The following is a 23,825-nucleotide window of genomic DNA, read 5'->3' as shown; positions in this document are numbered from 1 at the left end:
ATGTGGAGGCTGGGGATCCGAGGGCAGGGCCTCTTGCTTGCACAGCGCGAGTTCTTACCCACTGAGCCCGCTCCCAAGGCCGTTTCTATCTTTCTTAGCTTGTACATTTCCTTTTTTCCCTATTTGCCTCACACTGTAGCTTAGCCTCAAAGTGGCGGCAATCTCCCTGCTTCTGCTTCCCAAGAACCAGGACGGGCTGCTGCTCACTTACACTTCTTTTTTTTTTTTTTTTTTTTTTTTTGGTTTTTTTCGAGACAGGGTTTCTCTGTGTAGCTTTGCGCCTTTCCTGGGACTCACTTGGTAGCCCAGGCTGGCCTCGAACTCACAGAGATCCGCCTGGCTCTGCCTCCCGAGGGCTGGGATTAAAGGCGTGCGCCACCACCGCCCGGCTTCACTTACACTTCTTGCAGCATTCTAATGACTGGTCAGCACGGACCCTACAGTTCCTCCCCTATCCTCTCTGCAGGCCTCGCGACCAGGGGAAGCTTATCTCCCTGCTAAGAGCATGGCTTCCCCGCACGTGCTTCGTGAAGCCCTCCGGTGCACGAGTGGGAAGGAGGCCGCAGGAGCGCAGCCCCGAGGCTCTTCAGTTGCAGAGCCCACTGAGCCCGGCTCCAGTTCGTCCCTCTGGAGCGCAGCCTCCCCAGAGGATGACACACTGCCGCGGGCGCTGAACCGATGGAAAGAAGGGCGCGCAGGCTGCGGCGGGCGCAGCGCGCCCCGCTTCCTCCTCCCGGGGCCTCGAGTCCCTGCAAAGGGCAGCGACGGCCAGGCACTCTTCCCGGCTGGGACGCCCGGCCCGGAGGCGGAGGGGGTGCACGTGACCCCGCGGGCGGCGTCGCCCCGCCCCGCCGTGACGCGCGAGGCCTCTCCCACCCTGACCGCGAGGGTGCCGTTGCGCCGCCTCCGCCGTTCCCCGGCCCTCGCCTCTCGGGCTGCCCCGTCCATTGCCTGACCCGTGGCCCGCCGGCTCTTCCGCGCCCCTTGCCCGTCGGACGGTCCGAGACAGCTCAGCCCGGGGGAATCACCGTGCCCTCGGACCCGCGTGGCCACTCCGGAGCAGGTGGGCGTGGGCGGGGGGGCGGCGCGGCAAAGGACAGGCGCAGCCGGACAGCCCGGGCGGCCAGCGGCGGGGTCCTGGCTGGGGGAGGCCAGGCTTGCGGCGGGGCGCAACGGTGTCTCCTTCACTTCGCCCTCCAGCCGCGGTGGCTGCAGCGCAACCTCCAGATAGCGGAGCGGCCTCGGCGTAGCGGAGCGGCGGCGGCAACGCCCCTCGGGACACCCGCAGGTACCACGATGTCCGGCCTCCTGCTGAACCCGGGGTCTAGGCCGGGCCGGCAGCCCGAGCGGACTCGGGGCAGCCCTGCTCCCCTAAGATGGCCGCACGGGCCCCCGGCTCTCTGCTCTTCTGTCCGAGATCCCCTGTGGGCCCTTTGACCGTCCCCCTGACCGCACTTCTTGTCCCTCCTACAGATCACCTTTTCCCCGCGGCTTCGCTATGGCGGACTGTTGTGTACCGACATGCCCAAGGCGTAAGTAGACCCATAGACGTGTCTGCGGTGGGGCTGCTGGGTCCCTCTTTGGAAAACCATAGCTCGTCCCGTCGCGATCTACATGCCTGCAAGGACTTGGAAAGTCTGGCCCCTTGGCGTGGCCACTCAAGCTTACTGCCCACTCTGCCGACCAACGCGGTGCTGGGCTGTTGGGTTGCAGATGGGGGGCTCGCGCCCGGGGCGTTGGTCCTTGGCCGGACCCACCCTCTGCTTTTGAATGTGTCATTTACACACCCGGAAGCAAAACAAAAACTACTAGTTGTTGAATTCCGCCCTGGAGAATTCGACCCGTCGCCTTGCAAAGAGGAAGTAGTAGGTCTGCCTCAGTCTGCAGAGATGGAGTGCACTACAAGGTCATGACACGTGTTCCTAAGGGTGTGGATGTGCTCTTTAGAATGAATGAGCTGTAGCAGGAGCTCAGATTCCTTGCCCTTACGCCTCGGCGGAGCACTTGGGAGCCCTATTAATGTGTTTAAAGTGCCATTTGATATTTAGTTGCTGTAGACACTTGACTGAAACGTAGATGGTTGTATTTTACCTCCCTGTCTCAAGATGTCAGTTCCCAGAGTTAAGTTTCTGTCTCCCTGCCCGTGTGTTGATTTTGTTCTTGGAAGACATACCAAAGGATTTGCTAGGGGAAAATGCCTAAACTTAAATTTTGGTTTTTAATCCCAGTTAAATCCGTCAATTCCCATGAATTCTGGCTAGCGTGTGTACACTTGTAGTGTGTTGTGAGGCTGTAGATATTAAGTTTAGGAAAGACAGGCTTCCCCACTACTCTATAAAAACAAACTGGTGGAACCGTCCCAAATTTATATCACCACATAGCCACTTAGAAGTAAACTGTTACCGATGGCTATTTAGAGTAGTTGCAGTGCCATCAAAAGCATTCCCATTGGTCTTGAATGTAAATATTGGTAGTAGGTCAGAGTCCAGTCACACTAACTGTAGAATGTTTCTTTTTACTAGCAATGTGTATCCCTCCATGCTATGCTGACCTTGGCAAAGCTGCCAGAGATATTTTCAACAAAGGATTTGGTAAGGACTTTTCATTTTAGCTTAAAAGAGAAAAATGTGTGCTTGGATCCTTTCAGGAAATTGACTTGCTTTTCCAGGCTGAATATCCTGCTGGATTAATTCTTCTGCCAGATGCATTTTATGTTAGACTGCTATACTGCACCCCAGTTTCTTAGCTTTTCTTCAGTTCGCAATTTATGAATTCTAACATTTAAGGGAAAAGCTTGTACTTTTTTGTTTGTTTGTTTTGTTTTTTGAGACAGTTTCTCTGTGTAGCCCTGGCTGTCCTGGAACTCACTCTGTAGACCAGGTTGGCCTTGAACTCACAGAGATCTCCTGACTGCCTCCTGAGTGCCGGGACTAAAGGCTTGCCCCCCCCCCCCACTGGGCTGGGAGTGATTTTCTAATCTAACATTTAAAAATGGCTTGAAAAGGGTGTGTCACAAGGTGGAGCAGTTCCCGCCAGCACTCTGGGCATCTGCAGTCAGTAGCCTCAGTAGAACTGACTGCTTTGGAAGTGTCCTTCAGGGACTGTAGGACAGCACTTTCTTGTTCCCCCGCACAAACATGTCAAACCCAGCAGGCTGAAAATAAAGATTAGTAGTAGGGATGCAAGGCCCCGAGTTCAAATGAGAACACATATAAGACCTCATAAGTGCAGCAGGATAAATTTTGGAGATGGAATTATTTTAAATGTAATGAGAATAATGGGTATACATGGCAGAACACTCATGTTTACTCTCTATTTTTTGAAGGCTTTGGGTTGGTAAAGCTGGATGTGAAAACGAAGTCATGCAGTGGCGTGGTAAGTGACTAATACATTCTCATCAATCTTTTCATTTCTTACCCTGTAAATGTCTACAGCTGTTGCCTTAAAAAGGCAGAGATTAATTTGTTTTGAGTGATTTATGTGTAATCTGATTTATTGGCTTTGGGTATGATTTCTGATTTTCACGTAGTTTTATTATTTTCCTGTGTATATATGTGTTACTATGATTGCACAAAGAAGTTGGGAAAAACTTTGGTTATTTGGGACTATTCGGGTAGATTACAAGCTTGAAGGCTAGAGGCTTGTAACCCAGACTCTTTGGTGTTTTTCAAGACAGGGTCTTTCTGTAGCTTTGGAGCCTGTCCTGGAACTTGATCTGTAGACCAGGCTGGCCTTGAACTCACGAATCTTAATACCTGTCAGAGTTCTGGCCTTAATAGTAACTTGTTTGGTTGACCACACTGATCATTTAATATAATGGCTGTATTCTAACAGTCATCCATGGAGATGTCTGCATATGTCTATCCTGTCTTGAGTATCACTTATGTGTTGATCAAGTCCCAACTGTTAAAAAAGGGATAAAGTAAAATATTGTATGCTTTTTTTCTTTCACTAAAAGTTTTTTTTGAGATTTGGAGGTGGGTGTATTGTGTACATTCTAAACTATCATTATAGGGCACTGTGATAAATGCATGCTGTTCTGCATATAACTGTAATTTATTAAAGTTGTTCCTGGTGGGATTTCTTAATGCTCAGACCTGTTGCACTTAGGAGGTCTTATTTGTCCTGTCCTGTGGAGGTCTTATTTGTCCTGTCCTGTGGTTTCCTTGGTTTACAGAGAGGTCTTAACTATTTGGTAATGGTTGAGTGACTGACTTGGCTGGGTTGAGAGGTTATAGTTAGTTAGCTGATTGTTATTATTTCCCACTGCTGCTGGATATTGAACTCGGGGCCTTGCATCTCTACTACTCATCTGTATTTTCAGCCTGCCGGGTTTACGTATGTTTGTGCGTGTATGTTACCCTAAAATAAACACACTATCCTTGTCCTTAGAAAGCTTACGTTCAAAACGGGGGTGGTGTGTGTGTGTGTGTGTGTGTGTGTGTGTGTGTGTGTGTGTGTAACTTAGCGGTGGGGGATTACTAGCTGTGTATGAGGGCCAGTGCCTCAAAACAAAACTCCTTTCTAGTTGGAAAGACAAGCTGAGAATAATTGGAGAATTGTATCAAGCACTAAATTTATAAGCCAAAATTCTTGTTGGAAAGGAAAGGTTTATTGTAACAGGGTTAGGGAAAGTTACGTGGAAGTAAGTTTAAGATTTTGAAGAATCTATACGCATTGGATCAAAGAGGGTATGTTTTGTTTATACCTCCTGAGTAAAACTGAATAGTATTGGTGCTGTAGTATACACACCTACTCACAATTAAATTCTACTAAGGCTCCTTTCTTTTTTGAACTGCAGAGATGCTCAGGCTACCCAAAATGTGGAAGATAAGTTCATGGTGGGGGGATGAATTGCTTTAGTGTTGGTTTAATATGCCCGATTCGGCCCACAGGCTGATGTTGACCTTGTTTCCTGAGCATTGGTTGGCATTCATTAGGCTGGCTCTTGATCTCAGGGACTGATGCTTGGTGGTGGAGCTTAGGTCATTAATCATTGTCTTGCAGGATTAAAAACTGCTGCCCATATACGTTTTCCCATTTAAACTATTTATTGGAAGAAAATGCTTCCTGTGTATTTATTGTCATCCTATTATTTGTGCATGCAAAGCTACAGAGCTTTCTCTGGCAGCTCTGAATTACCCCACAGGAAGCTGTGCTGTTACAGTTGAGAATATAGGTCTCCGCAAGTTAACTGTGTTCCTCAGGATTACTCATTGAGCAAATGACACCTCAACCCAGATAACTAGGACTTATAACTAACTTCATATCAAATGTTATTTCTTTTTTTGTTTGTTTCTTTGTTTTTGTTTTTGTTTTGTTTTTCCTTTTATTTTATTTTACAATACCATTCAGTTCTACATATCAGCCACGGGTTCCCCTGTTCTCCCCCTCCCACTCCCTTCCCTTACCCCCAATCCACCCCCCATTCCCACCTCCTCCAGGGCAAAGCCTCCCCCGAGGACTGCGATCAACCTGTTATTTCTTAATATAACCTAACCTAGTGCATTTTAGAAGGAGACTGAATGTTAAACATTGAGATAATTTCTGTTAATGAAAGTGTCTAGTTTTAGGAAGATATACATAGAGACCTAAGGATTTTGATCTTTTTTGTTGTTGTTTTGTTTTTTGAGACAGGGTTTCTCTGTGTAGCTTTGTTCCTTTCCTGGAACTTGCTTTGTAGACCAAGCTGACCTTGAACTCAGAGATCCGCCTGCCTCTGCTTCCCAAGCGCTGGGATTAAAGGTGTGCACCACCACCACCTGGCAGATTTTGATCTTAACTTTAGAGTTAAAAATATTTCTATTCTAAAAGAAGGATAGTTCTCCTTTGACAACAGTTTTTTTCCTTTTCTTTTCTTTTCGTTTTTTGACAGGGTTTCTCTGTGTAGCCTTGGCTGTCCTGGAACTCACTCTGTAGACCAGGCTGTCCTTGAAGTCACAGAGATCGCCTGCCTCTTGCCTCACAAGTGCTGGGGCTAAAGGCATGCACCACCACCGCCTGGCGACAACAGTTTTTGATATTTCTTTTTATTTTATTATTGTTTGTCTGTTTTTTGAGTTTGTTTGTGTGCGCGCACACGCGCAGCCCAGGCTGGCCTGGAGCTCAGAGATCTGCCTGCCTCTACCTCCTGAGTACTGGAATTAAAGACATGCACCACCACCTCCTGGCAGGGTCTGTTTCTTAACTTCACAGGTGTCACAATTTCTGATCAACTTTAGTTATTCAATTTTAGGCATAGCTTTCCAGAGACTGTAGTGTAGAGACACTGATACAGAAACCGAAAGTCAGAACTCTGACAGGCTGCTTAAAGCTTACATTTATCTTGGTATATTTCACATGCCATCCTTGGTAAAAACCAGACACTTGGGTCATCTAGAAAATTCTGAGATCCAGCTTCCTTCCTCAGGGTTTCCCTTGCACATGGTGTGCCTCAGGGACTGTGTTCTATACACACCCACGATTAAAACTTTTTAAAATACTTATTTTCAATTAAAAGTGTTTTTATTTTACATGTATGTGAGTTTGCCTGTATGTCTTTGTGTCTTGGTGCCTGGTTGTGAGTTGCCGTGTGGATGCTAGGAACCGAATTTGGGTTCTCTTGCAGAGTGTATTTACTCACTGGCTATTTTTCTAGTTCCAAGGCCAAGCTTTTTATAGTACTTCAAATTAATAATCCCTGTATTTTTTGCTGCCAACACACACAGTTTATGTGATGTATGATGAAAATCAAGAAGCTCCCCCAATCCACTTTTAAAAGGCTTATTTTTATTTTGTGTGTATTTTTTTTTTTTTTTTTTTTTTTTTGCCTGCATGTGTATCTGCACCATGTGTGTGCAGTACCCACAGAGGCCAGAAGAGGGTGGTGGATATGCTGGTCTGGAGTTTACAGACTGTTAGCTGCCTTGGGTGCTAGGAAGCAGACCTGAGTCCTCTGCAAGAGCAACAGGTGCTCTTTACTACTTAGCCATCTTCCCAGCCCCATGAACATAGGGTGAGTTGGGTGTAGTGGTGTACACCTTTAATCCCAGCACTAGGGAGGCAGAGGCTGGCAGATTAGGATAGCCTGGTCTACAAAGCCAGTTCCAGGACAGCCAGATCAACAACAACAAGAAACAGCAAAAAGAAGATATGTAAGTTGTTTGGAATGGCCTGAAATCTAGCGAAGACTCATTCCAGAAAACAAGGACTGGAGAGATGGCTCAGCATTTAAGAGTGGGTGCTGCTCTTTTTTTTTTTTTTAATTTTATTTTTTTGGAGACAGGGTTTCTCTGTGTAGCTTTGCGCCTTTCCTGGGACTCACTTGGTAGTCCAGGCTGGCCTCGAACTCACAGAGATCCGCCTGGCTCTGCCTCCCGAGTGCTGGGATTAAAGGCGTGCGCCACCAACACCCGGCTGGGTGCTGCTCTTGAAGAGGGCCCTAGTTCATTTCCAAGCACCCATGTGATGGCTCCCAACCACCTGTAACTTCAGCTTCAGGGAAATCAGACTCCTGGCCTTCATGGCATCTGCACTTAGTGTTCACATACACATGCAAATTAAAAACAATTCTTTAAACATTTGTCACTGTTGTGTTTGCTTAGGAAGTTAAGTGTGTTGAGTAAGTTAGGCAGTGCATTCTTCCAGGCTTAGGAGAAGGCTCATGAGTTGTTTGTTGTCTTGTTAGGAATTTTCAACATCTGGTTCATCTAATACGGACACTGGTAAAGTCAGTGGGACCTTGGAGACCAAATACAAGTGGTGTGAGTATGGTCTGACTTTCACAGAGAAATGGAACACCGATAACACTCTGGGGACAGAGATTGCAATTGAAGACCAGGTAGTGTTTCACAAACTTGATTTCTGTCCTTTTTTGAATTTCAAAAAGGAAAGAAAGCTGAACATAAATTCTCATAAATTCTTTTTCTCCTGAAATACAGATCTGTCAAGGTTTGAAGCTGACATTTGATACCACCTTTTCACCGAACACAGGGTAAGTGCTGATGTTTCCGTATCACTGAACTCGAAGCATTCTTGGCTGCTCACTGCAGCGGTGATGGCCTGCTGTTGACCACTGCTTGCCGCTGTTGGCTTGCATCAGAAACTGGCCGCCTCTTCACTGTGGTGGTGCTACTCGTTTCTTAGCTTTGTGACTGTCAGTTTGACAAAGCACTTCTCTATTGGGGCAGTCCGTCACCCCATGTGGCTTTGTTTATTTGGGTGTTTTTAGCCTTAAAATTGTCATACTGCAGTTTGGTTAAATCTTTGATGTCCACCAAGTATAAATCTTTGTCACTGGCTTTAGTTTCAAATCAGTCTTTCCTTCCTTTCAGAAAGAAAAGTGGTAAAATCAAGTCTGCTTACAAGAGGGAGTGTATAAACCTTGGCTGTGATGTTGACTTTGATTTTGCTGGACCTGCCATTCATGGCTCAGCTGTCTTTGGTTACGAGGGCTGGCTTGCTGGGTACCAGATGACCTTTGACAGTGCCAAGTCAAAGCTGACAAGGAGTAACTTTGCAGTAGGCTACAGGACTGGGGACTTCCAGCTACATACTAATGTGTAAGTATTTCTTTAGAGGCTCTCAGGGTGCTGTGTAAGGTCGATTCTTTTGATCTGTTTTTAATGTAAAGGATATCTGACGTGAGTTAGTTCTAGATACTGCTCAGAAGCATATAGCATAGACACTGAGAGTGCGTGCTCATCATCTTCGAGACTTGACATGCCGCTCTGTGTCTTTTGGGGGTGGGGGAGTTAGGCTTTGTCAGACTGCTGCCAGTGCTTTCTCTGACCTAGTGGGTGTGGGGTCCTGGTTTGATAGGATTATCTTAGCATGTTAGATCACGGTACTTGGCAGGTTGTGTGGTGCCTCACCTTTAATCCTAGCATTGGGAGGCAGAGGCAGCTGTATCTTTTTGAGATTGGGGCCATGGTGAGTTCTAGGCTGGCCAGAACTACATAGTGAGCTCCTTTCTCAAAAATTTAAAAAAAAATGGGCGGTGGTGGCGCATGCCTTTCATCTCAGCATTCAGGAGGCAGAGCCAGGTGGATCTCTTGAGTTCAAGGCCAACTCTTGTCTCGGGGAAAAACAAAACAACAACAACAACAACAAAAAGGTGTTTCATATCCAGCTCAAGTTAGATTACATAGAAAAGGACTTTAACTTTTTCCATGACAAGTCAGTATATTGGTAAATAACAGTACAAAAGAAAAACATTTCCCAAAATGCTACCCACTAGACACATAATCTTAGAGTTTTTTAAAATTTATTTGTTTGTTATGTTATGGCACATGTGAATGTTAACTATGTCTCCTGCCTAGCTGTCCAGCTTTTTATTAAACCAATCACAGTGACATACCTTGCAACAGCCTGCCTGGCCTGAAACTCACTACCTAAAATCTTTATTTATGTTTTGGTGTACTCTTGTATGTGTGTGCATGTGTTTGTATGTGGTGCTGCTGGAAGTAGAATCCAGGGATTCGTCCAGGATAGGCAGCATTTGATCATTGATCCTAACCCCTCTGCTCATTGTGTGTGTGAGTGTGTGTTTTACACACCCTAATCCCAGTACTGAGGAGACAGAGGCAGAAGGATCTCTTGAGTTTGCAGCCAGCCTGGTCTACATTGTAAGTCTCAGGACAGCTAGGAATACATAGAGAGACTCTGTCCTGCAGAGATGACTCAGCAGTTAAGAGCACTGGCTGCTCTTCCAGAGGACCCAGGTTCGATTCTCAGAACCCACATGGCAGCTCATAACTGCTTGTAACTCCAGTTCCAGGGGATCTGACACCCTTACACAGACATATGTAGGCAGAACATCAATGTGTATAAAACAGAAATAAATCATTAAAAACACGAGGCTGAGGCAGAAGATTGCCATGAATTTGCGTGTAGCCTGGGTTACAGAGTAGACTCACACTGTCTCAAGCACACCAGAAAGGAGTTTGAAGTTTTCGTTAGAACTGTCAGGACCAGCTCCTGTACACCCTGCTGCCTGCTCAGTGCTAGTAGTGGTTTACACTAACAGTGATGCTCCAGTACTACCCTGTGCCTCAGAAGTGGTTACATTGTCTATTCTAGATTCTAATTCAAAATATCTTATAGCAATAATGGGACAGAATTTGGAGGATCAATTTATCAGAAAGTATGTGAAGATTTTGACACTTCAGTAAACCTTGCTTGGACATCAGGCACCAACTGCACTCGATTTGGGATTGCAGCTAAATACCAGTTGGACCCCACTGCTTCCATTTCTGTGAGTACTTGTGCAGCCTAGAGTGGGGTCTTTGGTGGTGGGAGTGACTCGGGGGTACTGAGACTCACAGTCCATGTTCACACGTGGACTGGCATTAGAATGAATGCTGCTTACCCTGTGGAAGTTGTGCTGCTAGAGGGTTGCCATTCAAGCTAGGTCACAGGTGACTGGATGAGAATGGCCCCCATGTGCTGATCTGTTTGAGTGCTTGGTCCCCAGTTGGTGGGACAGATGAGGAGGTGTGGCCTTGTTGGAGGAGGTGTGTTACTTGGGGCAGGTTTTGAGGTTTCAGAGCCCAGTCATTCCCAGGGAGCTCTTTGCCTCGTGCTTGTGGGTCAGGTGTGAGCTCACATCATGCCTACCTGCCTGCTGCCATGCTTCCCATGGTGACGGCATGGACTCGCCCTCTGAAACCAGGAGTCCTGAATTAAAGGCTCTCCTTAGAAGTCACCTTGGTTGTGGTGTCTCATCACATCAGTAGGAAAGTAACTAAGACAATCACAGAGGTTCTCTTCACTTTGAGAGCTGCTGAATTAGTATTACTAATACCCCGAGCCCCCAAGCCTACCAAAGCTCCAGTGACCCGTGTCTGGAGTCCTTGGTGGTTTGTACTTGTGTTGGGGAATAATAGTACTTTCTTTGATTTCATCTTTTTATGGTTTATCAAGTATCTTCAGATTTGGTCTGGGAGGTCACTGGTCTAAGCATTTTTACAGGGGAAGAGACGGGGTTGGCAAGAGAATTATTTAATATTACTGTTGGGGGAGTGGAGCCAGGACTGGACCCACTGTCTTGATTGGAACCCTGTCTAAGTGAGCAGAACATCTTACTGGGACTGTTGCCTGAAAGCCTGCGCCTCAAGGACATGCTCACCCCTCTTAAGGGCAGAGCGAGATGGTTGGACACTCTTGTCTGATTTTCGGCTCTTTCTCCTGTGTATGTCTTTAGTCTTTGAGTTTGTGTCTTTAGAGGTAGAAGAATGTGTGCTGTGAGGGCCGGGGATTGGCTTCCATTCCTGGCAGATGAGCAGCTGTTACTGTGTGTCAAGGACTGTCTGTACTGTATGTACTGGGATGACAGGAAGTTAAAAACAGTCCAGGAGAGTTATTCTTGTTACATAAAGTACCCTTGACTCTCAAGGACTGTTTCCATACCATAAGCGGGTATGTTCAGCCCCATCTCTGCTTTATGATAACACATAGTCAGAAATAGTGTAAAGTGAAGAGAAATACCCAGAACGCTTCTCCCTTTTCGAAGTCAGTGATGCATTTATGATTCGACACTTCTCTGACTGTGCTAGTGAAGCACTCAGTTGAGCACACGGTTGTTCTCTTGAGATAGGCTTGTGGCACTCGAACAGATTGTATGCCAGTGGTAGACACACCTTTCTGCTACTAGTCTCCGTGGGAAAAGGTGGCCTGGGACCTAGGTGTCATTGAGGAAACAGACAGCAGTTCCCATCCAAGTAGAGCCGCCCCGTGGAGCAGCTCCCAGAAGCATAGTCAAGATAGATTGTGTATTGATGTCTGTGTATTGTAAGAATAGAGTCACTGAATCATCACAAATCGGTGTGCTCACAGCAAGATGTTAGCTTTATGCTGTAGCCCCCAGGACACTGAAGAGCCCAGTTGCCGGTCTAGGCTCTGGAGTAGAGAGTAAATCGCAGGCATATCTGTCCTGTGGCCTGCAGGCTGCGTGCGTGTGTCCTGTATTGCTATAAATGTGGCCCAAACATTTGTGGGTAACAACGTTAGGATGCACTGTAAGAAGTTTGGACAGCTGCCAGCATCCAGGTGGCTTAGTGAGGATGTTAGCTGGGGTAGTGGAGACAGGTGCTAGAAGGAACTGCTGCCTTCCAGTGCTCCTGTCAGCCCTTGGAGGGCTGTGACCTAAATCCCAGATTGTCAGGGCCTATGAGGAATTGGTAAGCCATGCCCCATTGGAGCCTCGTTAGGCCCCGACTAGTTACAGCCCAAATCTAGCAGCTTAGAGGTAAGTAAGAGTGTGAGGAAGGAGTGAAGCTGTGGAGATTTGAGGAAGAACCCTGGAGGTAGTGATGTGTGGTCTAAGCCTTGAGTTCATAAATCCCTCCTCACTTACATCGCAAAGATGGCATCGTCAGCCACATATTAATTAGCTTTTGGGCTTAGCTTAGACTCAACAAAAGTAACTTTTGAGTGGTTTTTTATGCTGTGTGGATAATTAGGGAGGGGGTCTTTGTACATGTCCAAAGGGGTGTAAGAGAGTGTTATTGGGCCATATGACAATTTGATTTTGAGCTAATGTCTGATTTTTTTAAGTGGCACTGGTGCTTGCTTAATACATATATTTTTTTAAAGATTTATTTATTTATTATGCATACAATGTTCTGTCTGCATGTATGTCTGCAGGCCAGAAGAGGGCACCAGATCTCATTACAGATGGTTGTGAGCCACCATGTGGTTGCTGGGAATTGAACTCAGGACCTCTGGAAGAGCAGTCAGTGCTCTTAACCTCTGAGCCATCTCTCCAGCCCACTTAATACATATTTATTAACTTTTAGTATCCCATTGAGTTAAATTCCTGGGCTCTATAGTTCCATGATGGGGAATACCCAAAAGCTTTATCTCCCTTCAGAAATGTTTCTCTCTTTCTAGGCAAAGGTCAACAACTCTAGTTTAATTGGAGTGGGCTATACTCAGACTCTGAGGCCTGGTAAGTATTGTTGATAAAGTAGGGTTGTTTTTACAGCCCTCTTCCCCTTTTAAAAAATAGTCATTGAAGTGTGCGGGTGTTCTGTCTGCTTCTGTGTCTGCACACTAGAGAGGGAGGGCGGGCAGTGGATCCCATGGGACTCTAGCTACACACGGCTTTGGAGCCACCACGGGGCTGCTGGGAATTGAACCCAGGACCTCTAGAAGAGCACTCGGTGTTCTTGACTGCAGTCGTCTTTCCAGCCCCATTTTTACAGTATTTAAAAAACTTTTTGTTTTTTCGAGACAGGGTTTCTCTGTGTAGTTTTGCGCCTTTCCTAGAACTCACTTGGTAGTCCAGGCTGGCCTCGAACTCACAGAGATCCGCCTGGCTCTGCCTCCCGAGTGCTGGGATCAAAGGTGTGCGCCACCACCGCCCTGCTTAAAATTTTTTTTTAGTGTATTATTTTGTGACCCTTGCAAGCCTGTCGTGGGGTTGACAGTCCTTACTGGGAAGTTGCAGCTCATGGCCCTCCCCCTTGCTCCTGAACAAGCACAGCGCCCTCACTCCCCACTGCTGTCTAAATGCTGTCTTGGACCAGAGTTCCCCTGGGGCGTTGGCTGGTCTGTCTCTGCGGTCCCCTTCAGGTCGGGGATTCCAGAGCAGCTCTGAGTCATATGCACACTGTCAGTAGATCTGAGGTGGAAAGCTCTGTATTTCTAACGAGCTCTGGAGGGCTTAGAGCAGTTGGCCAACAAGGTCCTGAAGTACTGGCAGCCCAACTTTCCTAGCGGGAACCCCACTTCCCACACCTAAAACTTAAAGAAAAGTGAAAGTGAACACGAAAGGGCCAGTTACTGCTCACATACTCAGCACCCTCTTAGGTTAGCATCATTTACCTACCTGATATGTGTGCTTCTTACTTGTCCTCAGAGGCCTCTTTTTAGGGTTCACTTACAATCTGGTATTTCCAGGGATGTCTAGTCTGGGTAGTATAGTGACTGATTATGGCTTCGAACGCTTTGAACTTATTACTAACCTTTTTCTGTCTAAGATGTACATTTCCCACAGTTCCTAATGTCACGGTTCATCCAGTGCCCTCTGCTGGCCGGGATTAGTATGGTCGTTGCAGACTGAGGAAGTATGGGTGGGCCCATCATGGCTGTCAGGCCCTCATGGGGTTTGCTTTGTTCACAGGTGTGAAGCTTACTCTGTCTGCTCTGGTAGACGGGAAGAGCTTTAATGCTGGAGGCCACAAACTCGGGCTTGCCTTGGAACTGGAGGCTTAATCCAGTTGAAAGAAACCTCTGGGAACGGATTATCAGAAGATTTGGCCTTAATATATTTCCATGTGACCAGCAGGCTCCCCCTTCCCCCCAGAAGGTGATGAAATCAAAGGCTGATTAAACAAGAGCTGTATTTTGAATATTAGACAGTTTCCTGTTGGCTGGTTTCTAGTTGTCAGGGCTGCCGTTGTGCGGCGCCTCCACATTATTTAAATGTATTTAATGTTAATGTGCTGCCCACCAATGATGAAATAGACGTTTATGAAAACCGGGCTATGGTCTGCATGTTTGTTTTCTGTTCCTTTAACATTGACCATTGTACTGAATGGATCAGTGGATGCTTTAAGATGAGGGAAGAGATTGTTTTGTGTTATAGTCAACCATCATTAGAATTACTTTGGTAATCCCAAACATGACAAATTATGAATAAAACGAGTGTACATAACTAATGACTCCACGTATGTGCAGTTACAGATTGGCCAGCCAGGGGCTAAACCCTGGTTAATACTTTCTGGTGAGCAGTTTGCTCTTTACCTTAATCTGTGCAGCTAAATTCCTGTGTCCTTAGCAGGATTCCACGAGACCTTTGAGACTACAATAAAATCAGAGGATACATACTTTAATACTCTTCATTTTCTAAGTTTGTGCAAATTTACAGTGAGTCACTGTTAACCCCACGGGTGATGCTGAATGGTTAAACACACAGAAAGTGGAGGAGGTCCTAGATAGGTATGGCGGGCAAAGCAGAGGCGATGCAGTGATGGGGTGCAGAGAGGAGTGAGTGGGCACCCCTTAGCCAGCACCCGGGGATCTGTATACCCGGTGATTCCGGTGGGAAGAGTAGGACAGCACTAGCTTCCCCGGGGAGGGTATCAAAGGTGGGAGGGGAAACCATGGATGAGAGAAGGGAGACAAGGGGCACACTTCTGGATGTAGAGACCCACGTTGAGTCGGAAGCTTTGGAGGAGAGCTAAGAATGGAGCGTGTGGGACTTCCCCGTACACAGAAATGCGGCACATGAAGAAGAAAGAACCTCTAGGTTAAGAGTTAGATGATAGGACTTCACCTTGACGTGTGGAGCTGAGGGACACAAAGGTGTCTTCTGGCCTCACTGTTTGCCCTGAGGGATTGGCAAGGGGGCCACCATATGAATGAGAAGACCAATTCCCTGAAAGGTTCTGTCTCTAGGCACCCATCACTGTGGAAGGTAACAGGTTGAAATTTGAGTCTGGATCCGTTGTTTGGTGAGAAGGAACTATGAAAGGTATCCAGACTGATGGGAAAGTAATGCTTGCCAACCTAAGCTGTCCTCAGCCCCCTCGTGGCCGATGCCCCTCAGCCAATGGGTACATTCCATGCTGCACTTTGGAGTTCACCTGTGGGCGAGCGTGTGTACACATGTGGGTTACCAGTACATAAGAGGCACTTCTTAGAGTGGACTGGACCAGGTCTCCCGTGTGCACTGGAGTGTGCACTTGTGATTTAGGGAGAAAGGGCTGGGGTGCAGCTAGTTCTTGAGGGCTGTGGAGAACACGAGGTGCAGGGGCTGTGGGGCTTGGGCAGATTCAGCTCATGAAGCTGCACTTGGAGCAGTCTCTAGGTGTGTGCCCCCCGGGGGCCTTAACCCACAGGTGGCAAACCTGTGCTGTCCCAGAAAGTGCCCTCATTCTAGAGCAGCTGGAGAACTGTGAGGCGCAGAGCCCCAGTCAGAGGCTGGCTTCTTTCACTGCCCCCCAAAGGACAATGCTAGAAAAGACTCAAGATCTTGAGGTGCCTTGAATGCTGCCTACTATCAAGTCTGTTTTACACCTTGGACATCAGTTCCCTCCCACGGGAGGGGGCAGCAGACAGAAATTTGATCCAACCTTAAGGTCTTCAGGTCTAGGTCAAGATGGTTGGTTCTCAGTTGATGGCCACTGGTTGGTGCTAATGGAGTTATTAAGGCAATTCCACATAGTGAAAAGGGAGGTTTATTTTGGGGTAACTTACAAGTAAAGGGATAGGTTACAGGATGCGGGAGAGGTGAAGTGCAGTCCGGCGGTGATCTCTGGAGAACTCGGCTTGGTCTACCATCCAGCATCCAGGATCACCAGGAACCAAGAGAGCCCTCCGGGTCTTAAGGGCTCTAGTCTTGGCCCCACCCCAGGGGCAAGTCATAGGTAGGCGTGACAGTTCCCGGAAGCCTCAGTAGGGGTAGTACTTCCAGGTCAAAGCTGGACCAGCTACCCACTACAGAGGGCTTCCATTGCCCAGGTGAGGGTGGGGAGGCAACAGCCCTGTGAAAATGTGGGTAGACCGCCAGCAGCCCATGCCTAGGTTGCTCTCTTGCAGGACCCTTATCTTGTCAGACCCAGGAGACAGATAAGGCCCTCCCTTCCATCTAGCCCCCATAGCCCATTGGGAGTCTACTCAATGCATACAGCCGCAACAGTTTATTAAAACTACCCTGTCAGATAGGGCCACAAGCCTTGGAGCCAGGGAGAGGCTTTACCGGAAAAGCTGTCTGTGTTCCTGTAGGGAACACCACCTAATGAACCAAATATGGATGCTCAGAAGGTCGTGTGTCCCAGTCCTTTTATTGTCAGGTTTAAAACAAGGGTCACTGGCTGGAGTTCTCCTTAGATCTTGAAGGCCAAGGAGAGCCCGTCCCCCAGGGGCAGGAGGCTGATGTAGACCCTGGCGTCCCGTAGGATGCGTTCATTCAGGTTCCTAACGCACTCCACAGCCTTGTCCCTGGGCTTGGGCTGCAGCACCTCTCCGCGCCACAGGACCTGTGGAGGGAGGGGCGGGCCATCGGGAGGGGGGGCAGGAGGGGCGGGCCTACGATGCTCTGGGCGGGGCTTGGGGGTGGGAGGAGCCGAGACGTCCGGGGGACAGTACCCGGTGAGGGAGCAGTCTAGCCTTCGCTAGTCCTTACCCTGAGCACGGCGAGCACGCCTCCGGGGCGAAGCAGCTGTAGACAGCGCTCGTAGTAGGCGGCACAGTTCTCCTTGTCAGCGTCCACCACCGCTACGTCGAAGGTTCCGGCCTCGCCCGCCGCTAGGAGCTCATCTTGCGGGGACAGAGGGCAGGTGCCGCTGAGCTGCGGTCCCGGTGGCAGGAAGCCCCTGCCCAAGGTTCAGGGTCGCCAGCTTGGTCCCCCAGGTTGGACAGTGCAGGAAGGGCCCCTCCCGCGCCGGTGCTCACCCAAAGTCTGCAGGGCCGGCTGCAGCCGAAGGTCGATCTTCTGCTCCACTTCGGCCTGCGGAAGGAGGCCGGGTCAGACCGGCACGCCCCCGAGGCCGAGCACGCGCAGCCGCAGGCGCGGGACTCTCACCTGCTTCCAGAGGGGCCGCCCCAGCTCCGGGGGTTCCGTGTCCACCTCGCAGGTCACCACGCGGCCAGCCTCGGGAAGCGCCAGGGCTAGCGCCAGGGCGGAGTAGCCAGTGAAAGTACCTGTGGAACGGGACACCCACTGGCTCAGTCCAGGGTGCGGGGTGGCCCCGTGACTCGGGGTCCCCAGCACCCCTGGCTGTGCGCCCCTACCCAGGTCCAGCGCTTTCTTGGCCTTGATGAGCCGGGCCAGGTTGGCCAGAAGCTGGGCCTGCTCACATGTCATCATGGAATCCCCCTGCGGCTGCTCCAGGGTCAGCTGTGTATGGGGAGAGGGTGGTACGGTTCCTGCCAATCATCGCCCCCCCTCCCCGCACAGGTTTTGAATCCTGCAGGGGCGCGGTGGCAGGTGTGGCCTAGAGGGGGACAGGTCGCAGGGAACCCGGAAGCCCAGAGAGGGCCTCTGCCCAGCCCAAGGTCGCAGAGCCATGTGAGATCCAGCACGCTGGGGAGTGAGGAACCTGTTCTCGTCCCCAGTCCTACTGACCAGTCGCAGGCTTCGCAGCGCCGGGTGCTCCCGCATGGAGCGGCTCAGCAGATACTGCCACAGGGGACTGTCCTCAGGGGGCAGCAGGCTCTGTTGTCGCCTGGATCCCCACGGAGGCCACCGTCTCCCTGCCGGGGAGAGGGTGCCGGATCAGGGCCTGGGGTTCTAACAGGGTTCTCGGGCTCTGCGCCGCGCCCTCCCTTTCCCGGGGCCGCCGCAGCTCACCCAGCAAGAGACCAGTGGCGAAGGCGGCGCCCAGCGCGGCCGAGCCCAGGGCCAGCGCGGCGGGGACAGACAGCCGAGGCAGTGGCTGAGCCATGGTGCTGGTGGTAGCAGGCGGTGGCGATGGTCACGTGTGCTGGAGTAGAGGGGATGGGACTGGGACTAGCGACTGGGCTCCACCTTGTCCAGGCCCTGGCCGGCGTAGCCGTGGCCTCGGGCACCATCTGGTGACACATCGCCGTATTGCAAAGGTCAGGCTGAGAGAACCGCGCGCCACCCGGTGGCCGCATGTGGAACTGCTTCGGGCCGGGGAGCAAGCCCTTGTCACTGGGGCTCTTGCTGTGTCTGCAGTGTGACCGCCCTCCTGACTGCTATTGTTGAGGCCCCCAAGGCATATGTGAGCATGGGGAGCGGGTCGGGGGTGGGGGGAAGGTAAAATGAGTGTGTGGCCAATGGCAGTGTTCAGAGAGACTTAAGGGACGCTTCCTGGAGAGGTGCCCAAGCGGAAGGAGACGAAGACAGGAGCCCTGGGGCACCTAGTTAGTGGGTTCCGAGACAGTATCCTTAGCAGCTGGCATGCTGGGTGTAGCATTTTCTGCCTGTCCATCTTTCCGAGTTTCCTTTTCGTGAAGAAGGGTTGCAGTCTTACCACGAAAGGCACCAGATTCCTCGCACACAGTAGGTGTTCAATAGTGGTAGCTGCTGTTATGGTCCTTGGCTAGAGAGGGCATCTTAGCAGGCCGCAGCTGAGTTCCCCTTGCAGGGCTATTCTACCGGGCGGGTATTCCCTAGGCGGTTATTGAATACCTACTGTATGCTGAACTCTGGTGGAAGGGGAAGGCGGCGATGGTTTGTGGCTTGGAGACAACCGGCCAGGCACAACTGGTAGGCAGCCCCCCCCCCCATCTTCCTATCCCCTCTTCTATAGGGCGAAGTCATTACTCGTCCTCACTGCGCACAGCACCTGACAGAGTTCCCAGCGAAAACACAGGCACAGGCCTTACATACTGGCTATCTGAGCTAATTTTTGTTTTTTCCTGAGACAGGGTTTCTCTGCGTAGTTTTGGTGCCTGTCCTGGAGCTCGCTCTGTAGCCCAGGCTGGCCTCGAACTCAGAGATGCGCCTGGCTCTGCCTCCAGAGTGCATGAGTCTCCAGGCAGGACTAGAGCTGAGTGAGAGGCCGGAGTACTGGGCCGCAGGAGGTAAGGGCAGGGCTCCGGGCCTGGAGAGCAGCGCCTCGGTTCACAACCAGGGTAGATTGGCTTCTTGACCTATGGGCGTCTGCCCCGGGCGGGCGGGCGGGCGGGCGCAGCTGGACAGAAGAGAAACCTGCTTTCTCCAGGTGTGTGGTGAGCTCCCCCAGCTGCTCCTGGAGCCCGCCTCGAGGACCAGCTCTTTGTCCCCACTGATCTCGACATCCGGTTTGGTCCTGGAACATGTTTCTAAGTTTGAGCCATGTTCTCCAGGTGAGGATCGAGAAGAGGCCGTGCCTTAGGGCTGAGCATCCCACGGGCACTAAGAGCGAGCCTTCTGAGTGATGTCCTGGTGGTCCCACTCCGCGGCCGGCGGTGAAAACAGGGGCAGGGGAAGCCTTTACCGAGCACACCCAGCGACCCTGGCGGCAGGGTATTGTTTCCCATTTTCCGGAGAAGGAAAGGGAAGCCCTGAACGGGTCACCTCTCCAAGCCCACGGTCCAGCGCCCTTCTCTCCTAAATTCTGCCGACTTGATCAGTACTTCTCCGGGACGCACACAGTGGGAACGGGTGGGCCGGTCCCCGCAGGACCTCAGCCGGCGGCATGCGGCACGAGGCGCCCGGCCTTGGCTGGAGCCCTCTCTCCCATACCTGGGGATCCGGGTGCCTCTCGGGTCCCCAGTTCACACCACGGCCTTCCTCCCCCAACCTGGCTTCAGGCAGGAGCGGTTGGAGGTGGGGGTGGCGGGGAGGGAGCCATGTCACCATATATCGCCGTCAGATTAAAAAACTAATTTGAAAAGATTAATGCCTTCCATTCCTGTTACGTTGGCTCTGCTACCTCTGGGCCTGCGGCCGCTCTGCCTCCTGATTATTGAATTTTTATGGCCTGGTAATTAATTGCAGATTCCCTGTTTTGTTCTATTTCTTTTTCCCTGACATTTTAATTTCAACAGAAAGCACCGGTCTCTATGCAGATTCTCTCTGGAGACCCTAATGGTCTATAAAACAGGATGACTTAGACACGTGGCCCCCACTTCAGTTGGCGGCCGATTGTTTGAGACCTTGCTGACCACGCAAAATTTAATTTTTCCGCCCCCCTCCCCTTTCTGCTCCTGTCTCTTGTCCCTTCCACCGCAGCTCCAGCCTCCACTCACCACGGAGGGGGCAGAGTCGCGATCTGGTGCAGGGCCTTGTCTTTAGGAGGTCGGGGCTGAAGTCAAGACAAGTGAACTTGGCACGGGGCATGGAGCTGGGTGCATGTGGATAAAGGGACATTCTTGGCCAAACTGGGTCACGGCTGTTCGCAGACACAGGGATGGGACAGACCCTGAGTTTCTGCCTGATGCCAGACTTCTCGTTCTTCCGGCCCTGCTAAGGTCACGTTGCCTTGTCCTCTCTTCAGAGCCCCACCCCCACCCCTGGGTCTAGGCGGATCAGAGCACAGCACAGGTGAAGACAAGATTAAATTGAGTCGAAGGGCGGGGCAGCGGTGGCGCAGCCTTTAATCCCAGCTCTCCGAAGGCAGAGCCAGGCGGATCTCTGTGAGTTCGAGGCCAGCCTGGTTTACAGAGAGAGTTCCAGGAAAGACAGGGCTAGAGAGCCAGGCGGATCTTTGTGAGTTCGAGGCCAGCCTGGTTTACAGAGAGAGTTCCAGGAAAGACAACTAAAACCGAAACAAACAAAAAACCAAAACCAAAAACCAAACACCCCTCCTCCAAAAAAAAAAAAAAAAAAAAAAAAACAAAAAAAGAGTCTAAGGACTGGGAAGTTGGGTGTCTCCAGGAGCCAGGTGAGGTAAATCAAGGGAGGTGATAGAGTCCCAGGGGGACTGTCACTCCAGTGCTCAAGTGCCATCAGAGGACACTGTAGCCACTCAGCATTTACTGTAAGATGGAAAGATGGCCCAGTGTGGCTAGTTTACAAACCTGGGTTTGGTGTTGTAAACAGTCATCCGGGCGGTGGGTGCCACACACCTTTAGTCCCAGCACTCGGGAGGCAGAGGCAGGCAGATCTTTGTGAGTTCGAGGCCAGCCTGGTCTACAGAGAGAGTTCCAAGACCGCCAGGGCTACACAGAGAAACTGTCTCAAAAAAACTAAAACAAAAACAAAGAAACAAAAAACAGTCAACACATGCTGGCACAGCTTTGAACTGTGTCTGACCGGGCTCACAGGGCTTCACAGAGAAGTCAGGACATGAAGTAGGGCCCCAGGAACTCTCTTCTTCTCTTTGGACTCTGCGGGGCCCTTTCCATATTGGTCAGCTTCTCCTGGGCTGTAGAGACATCTTTGGATGGAGTGCCAGGGTTTTCCTGTCCCGGTCTCTCACAGAGAGAAACTTGCAGCCCCTCTTAAGTAGAGATTTTGGGAGGGCTAGACTGAGACTCTGAGGACCCTAAGGACAATTCAAGGGAGGCAACAGACCACAAAGCAGGGGGTTCTGGGCCCCCCAAACTGGCTGGGGCAGAACCCACAGACTGGATAGCTTCTGTGCTTGGATGCTGGGCAGCTGGCACTGGCACCAGCCAAAATGCCTCAGTTCCCTCATTTGAGAGGCCAAATAAGGAAGCAACAACATGGGCTCTTGGGTTAGGCAGACTGGGATTCAGACATGGGACCCATCACTGCCCTCACCCTGGGTGAGCTCAGGACCTCTCAGTTGGATGAAATGGGATCGTTATGTTTTTGGACCTTAGAGGTTTGGGGACCAGTGTGTGGGGACATTGGGAGTGGAGCAGCCTACTTAGAGGAAGCAGGGCCATTGTGTGTGTGTGTGTGTGTGTGTGTGTGTGTGTGACTGTGTGACTGTGAAGGGAATATTGGGACCCTGCCCTTTCCTCTGTAACTGCTTCCCATTCTTCATGAAATAAAGAGACTTATGGCAACCCTCTCTGCCAGTGTGAGGTACGGGCACCACACACACAGCAACTAGCTGGATGACTAGGAACCAAAAACTGAAATTGTGAGCCAAATAATCCCTTTCTAACCCCCTTTCAAGATGGCCTCTCCCTATATAGTCCAGGATAGCCTTGATCTTCTGTTCTTCCCACCTTAGCCTCCCAAGTGCCAGAATTACAGGGGCCAACACCATGCTGGTTTCTCTCTCTCTTTTTTGGTTTTCCAAGACAGGATTTCTCTATGTAGCAGCCCTGGCTGTCCTGGGACTCACTCTGTAGACCAGGCTGGCCTCGAACTCACAGAGATCCACCTGCTTCTGCCTCCCAAGCACTGGGATTAAAGGCGTGCGCCACCACCGCCCCGTCTGGCTTTTGTTTTTAAGTTGATTTTTTTTCACGGCCTGTCACTGACTGCCATGGGGTGATGCTTCTGTCTTAGTTTTCCATTGCCGTATCTTGAATGTACACAGACCTATCAGCTTAAAAATCCCAGCGCTCCGTCCTGCATCTGCGAAGGAAGGAGAAAGAAGCCCTGCGAGGTCAGGACTGGATGCTTGCCCTCTCCCGAGGCTGGCAGTTGTCAGGGTGAGGAGCCCTCTTCCGAGTTCAGGAGCTGTGGACACAGCGCGCTTCCTTCTTTAGAGTCCTGCATCTCAAAGGCCAGTCATGGTGCCTGGAATCTCCTGGTGCTTTTGACCTGCCTTTCATCTTGGCTTCCAGGGGCTCCTGTGGAGACTTCGTGACCTCCCTGTTTTCAGGTGAGCTGGCTACGAGATGAGCTTCATCTGCAAAGCCTTCTTTGCCAAGTAAGAGGCAAGGTCGTTACCAAAAGATTAACATTGATGGTAGAAGCCTTGGGGCCCAAACTCTGCCTGCCACCATCTCCAGACTTCCCGGAGTGGTTATAAGGAGGCAGACCCTGCCCTCCTCCACCCTCGAATAAGCAGATTCAGCCAGACCAGTGTGCCCGGCAGGGTCTCTTGATGACAAGCCACAGCGCCACCTTGTGGCTACCAGCAGGTTCGACTTGACAACACACAATTCTCTCCAAACAGCGCCTGGAGAGGCCCAGAGACTCAGCTGGGACATCACCTGTCATCTTAAGTCTGTTCTAATGAAAACCCAGCGTCTACCACAGCCCTCATGTCTTGGTGAGACTCCACCACAAGCACCACCAAGGTAGATGGCCTTTCTCCTGGATCTGCACCTGGCTGGGCTGCCCACATTTGCTGGTACAGTGCTTCTGATTGGCTGAAGCATGCTGCCGAGCTTGCTAGCGTCGTGGCCACGCCCGGCTAGACTCTCTTATTTTTCCTTTTCCCTTGCAGAGAAAGTGGCTTCTGCCCTAGCTGGAGCTTGCGACATCCCTGGCTTTGCTGCTGAGAGCAGTCACCTGGAGTGGAATTCCGGAGCGGTACAGGGAATCCTGCCAGGTGTGTGTACACAGGATAAAAGCGGTT

The 23,825-nt window shown here is 50.4% G+C and overlaps 3 protein-coding genes across 3 annotated transcripts; 2 read left to right on the top strand and 1 right to left on the bottom strand.

Moving 5' to 3' along the window:
• The first annotated feature begins 437 nt into the window (after positions 1-437).
• Positions 438-1,288, top strand: LOC119088539 (programmed cell death protein 7-like). The gene is made up of 2 exons (XM_037208609.1): positions 438-1,063; positions 1,201-1,288. The coding sequence occupies exons 1-2, from the start codon at positions 679-681 to the stop codon at positions 1,248-1,250; spliced, it is 435 nt and encodes a 144-aa protein (XP_037064504.1). The 5' UTR covers positions 438-678; the 3' UTR covers positions 1,251-1,288.
• On the top strand, positions 1,140-14,811 carry Vdac2 (voltage dependent anion channel 2). The gene is made up of 10 exons (XM_028879784.2): positions 1,140-1,288; positions 1,474-1,532; positions 2,523-2,591; positions 3,326-3,375; positions 7,667-7,819; positions 7,920-7,972; positions 8,313-8,540; positions 10,084-10,234; positions 12,871-12,928; positions 14,105-14,811. The coding sequence occupies exons 2-10, from the start codon at positions 1,499-1,501 to the stop codon at positions 14,194-14,196; spliced, it is 888 nt and encodes a 295-aa protein (XP_028735617.1). The 5' UTR covers positions 1,140-1,288; positions 1,474-1,498; the 3' UTR covers positions 14,197-14,811.
• A 1,799-nt stretch (positions 14,812-16,610) lies between these two features.
• Positions 16,611-18,371, bottom strand: Comtd1 (catechol-O-methyltransferase domain containing 1). Its single transcript, XM_028879786.2, has 7 exons — positions 18,278-18,371; positions 18,053-18,180; positions 17,719-17,824; positions 17,510-17,628; positions 17,380-17,434; positions 17,111-17,244; positions 16,611-16,964 (listed from the first exon to the last, which is right to left on the bottom strand). The coding sequence occupies exons 1-7, from the start codon at positions 18,369-18,371 to the stop codon at positions 16,812-16,814; spliced, it is 789 nt and encodes a 262-aa protein (XP_028735619.1). The 3' UTR covers positions 16,611-16,811.
• Positions 18,372-23,825: the final 5,454 nt, after the last annotated feature.

The sequence above is a fragment of the Peromyscus leucopus genome, chromosome 9 (genome assembly GCF_004664715.2).
Source record: "Peromyscus leucopus breed LL Stock chromosome 9, UCI_PerLeu_2.1, whole genome shotgun sequence".
Classification (NCBI taxonomy): Eukaryota; Metazoa; Chordata; class Mammalia; order Rodentia; family Cricetidae; genus Peromyscus; species Peromyscus leucopus.
Note: the sequence above shows the minus strand (reverse complement) of the source record. Positions and strands in the feature narration are given on the sequence as shown.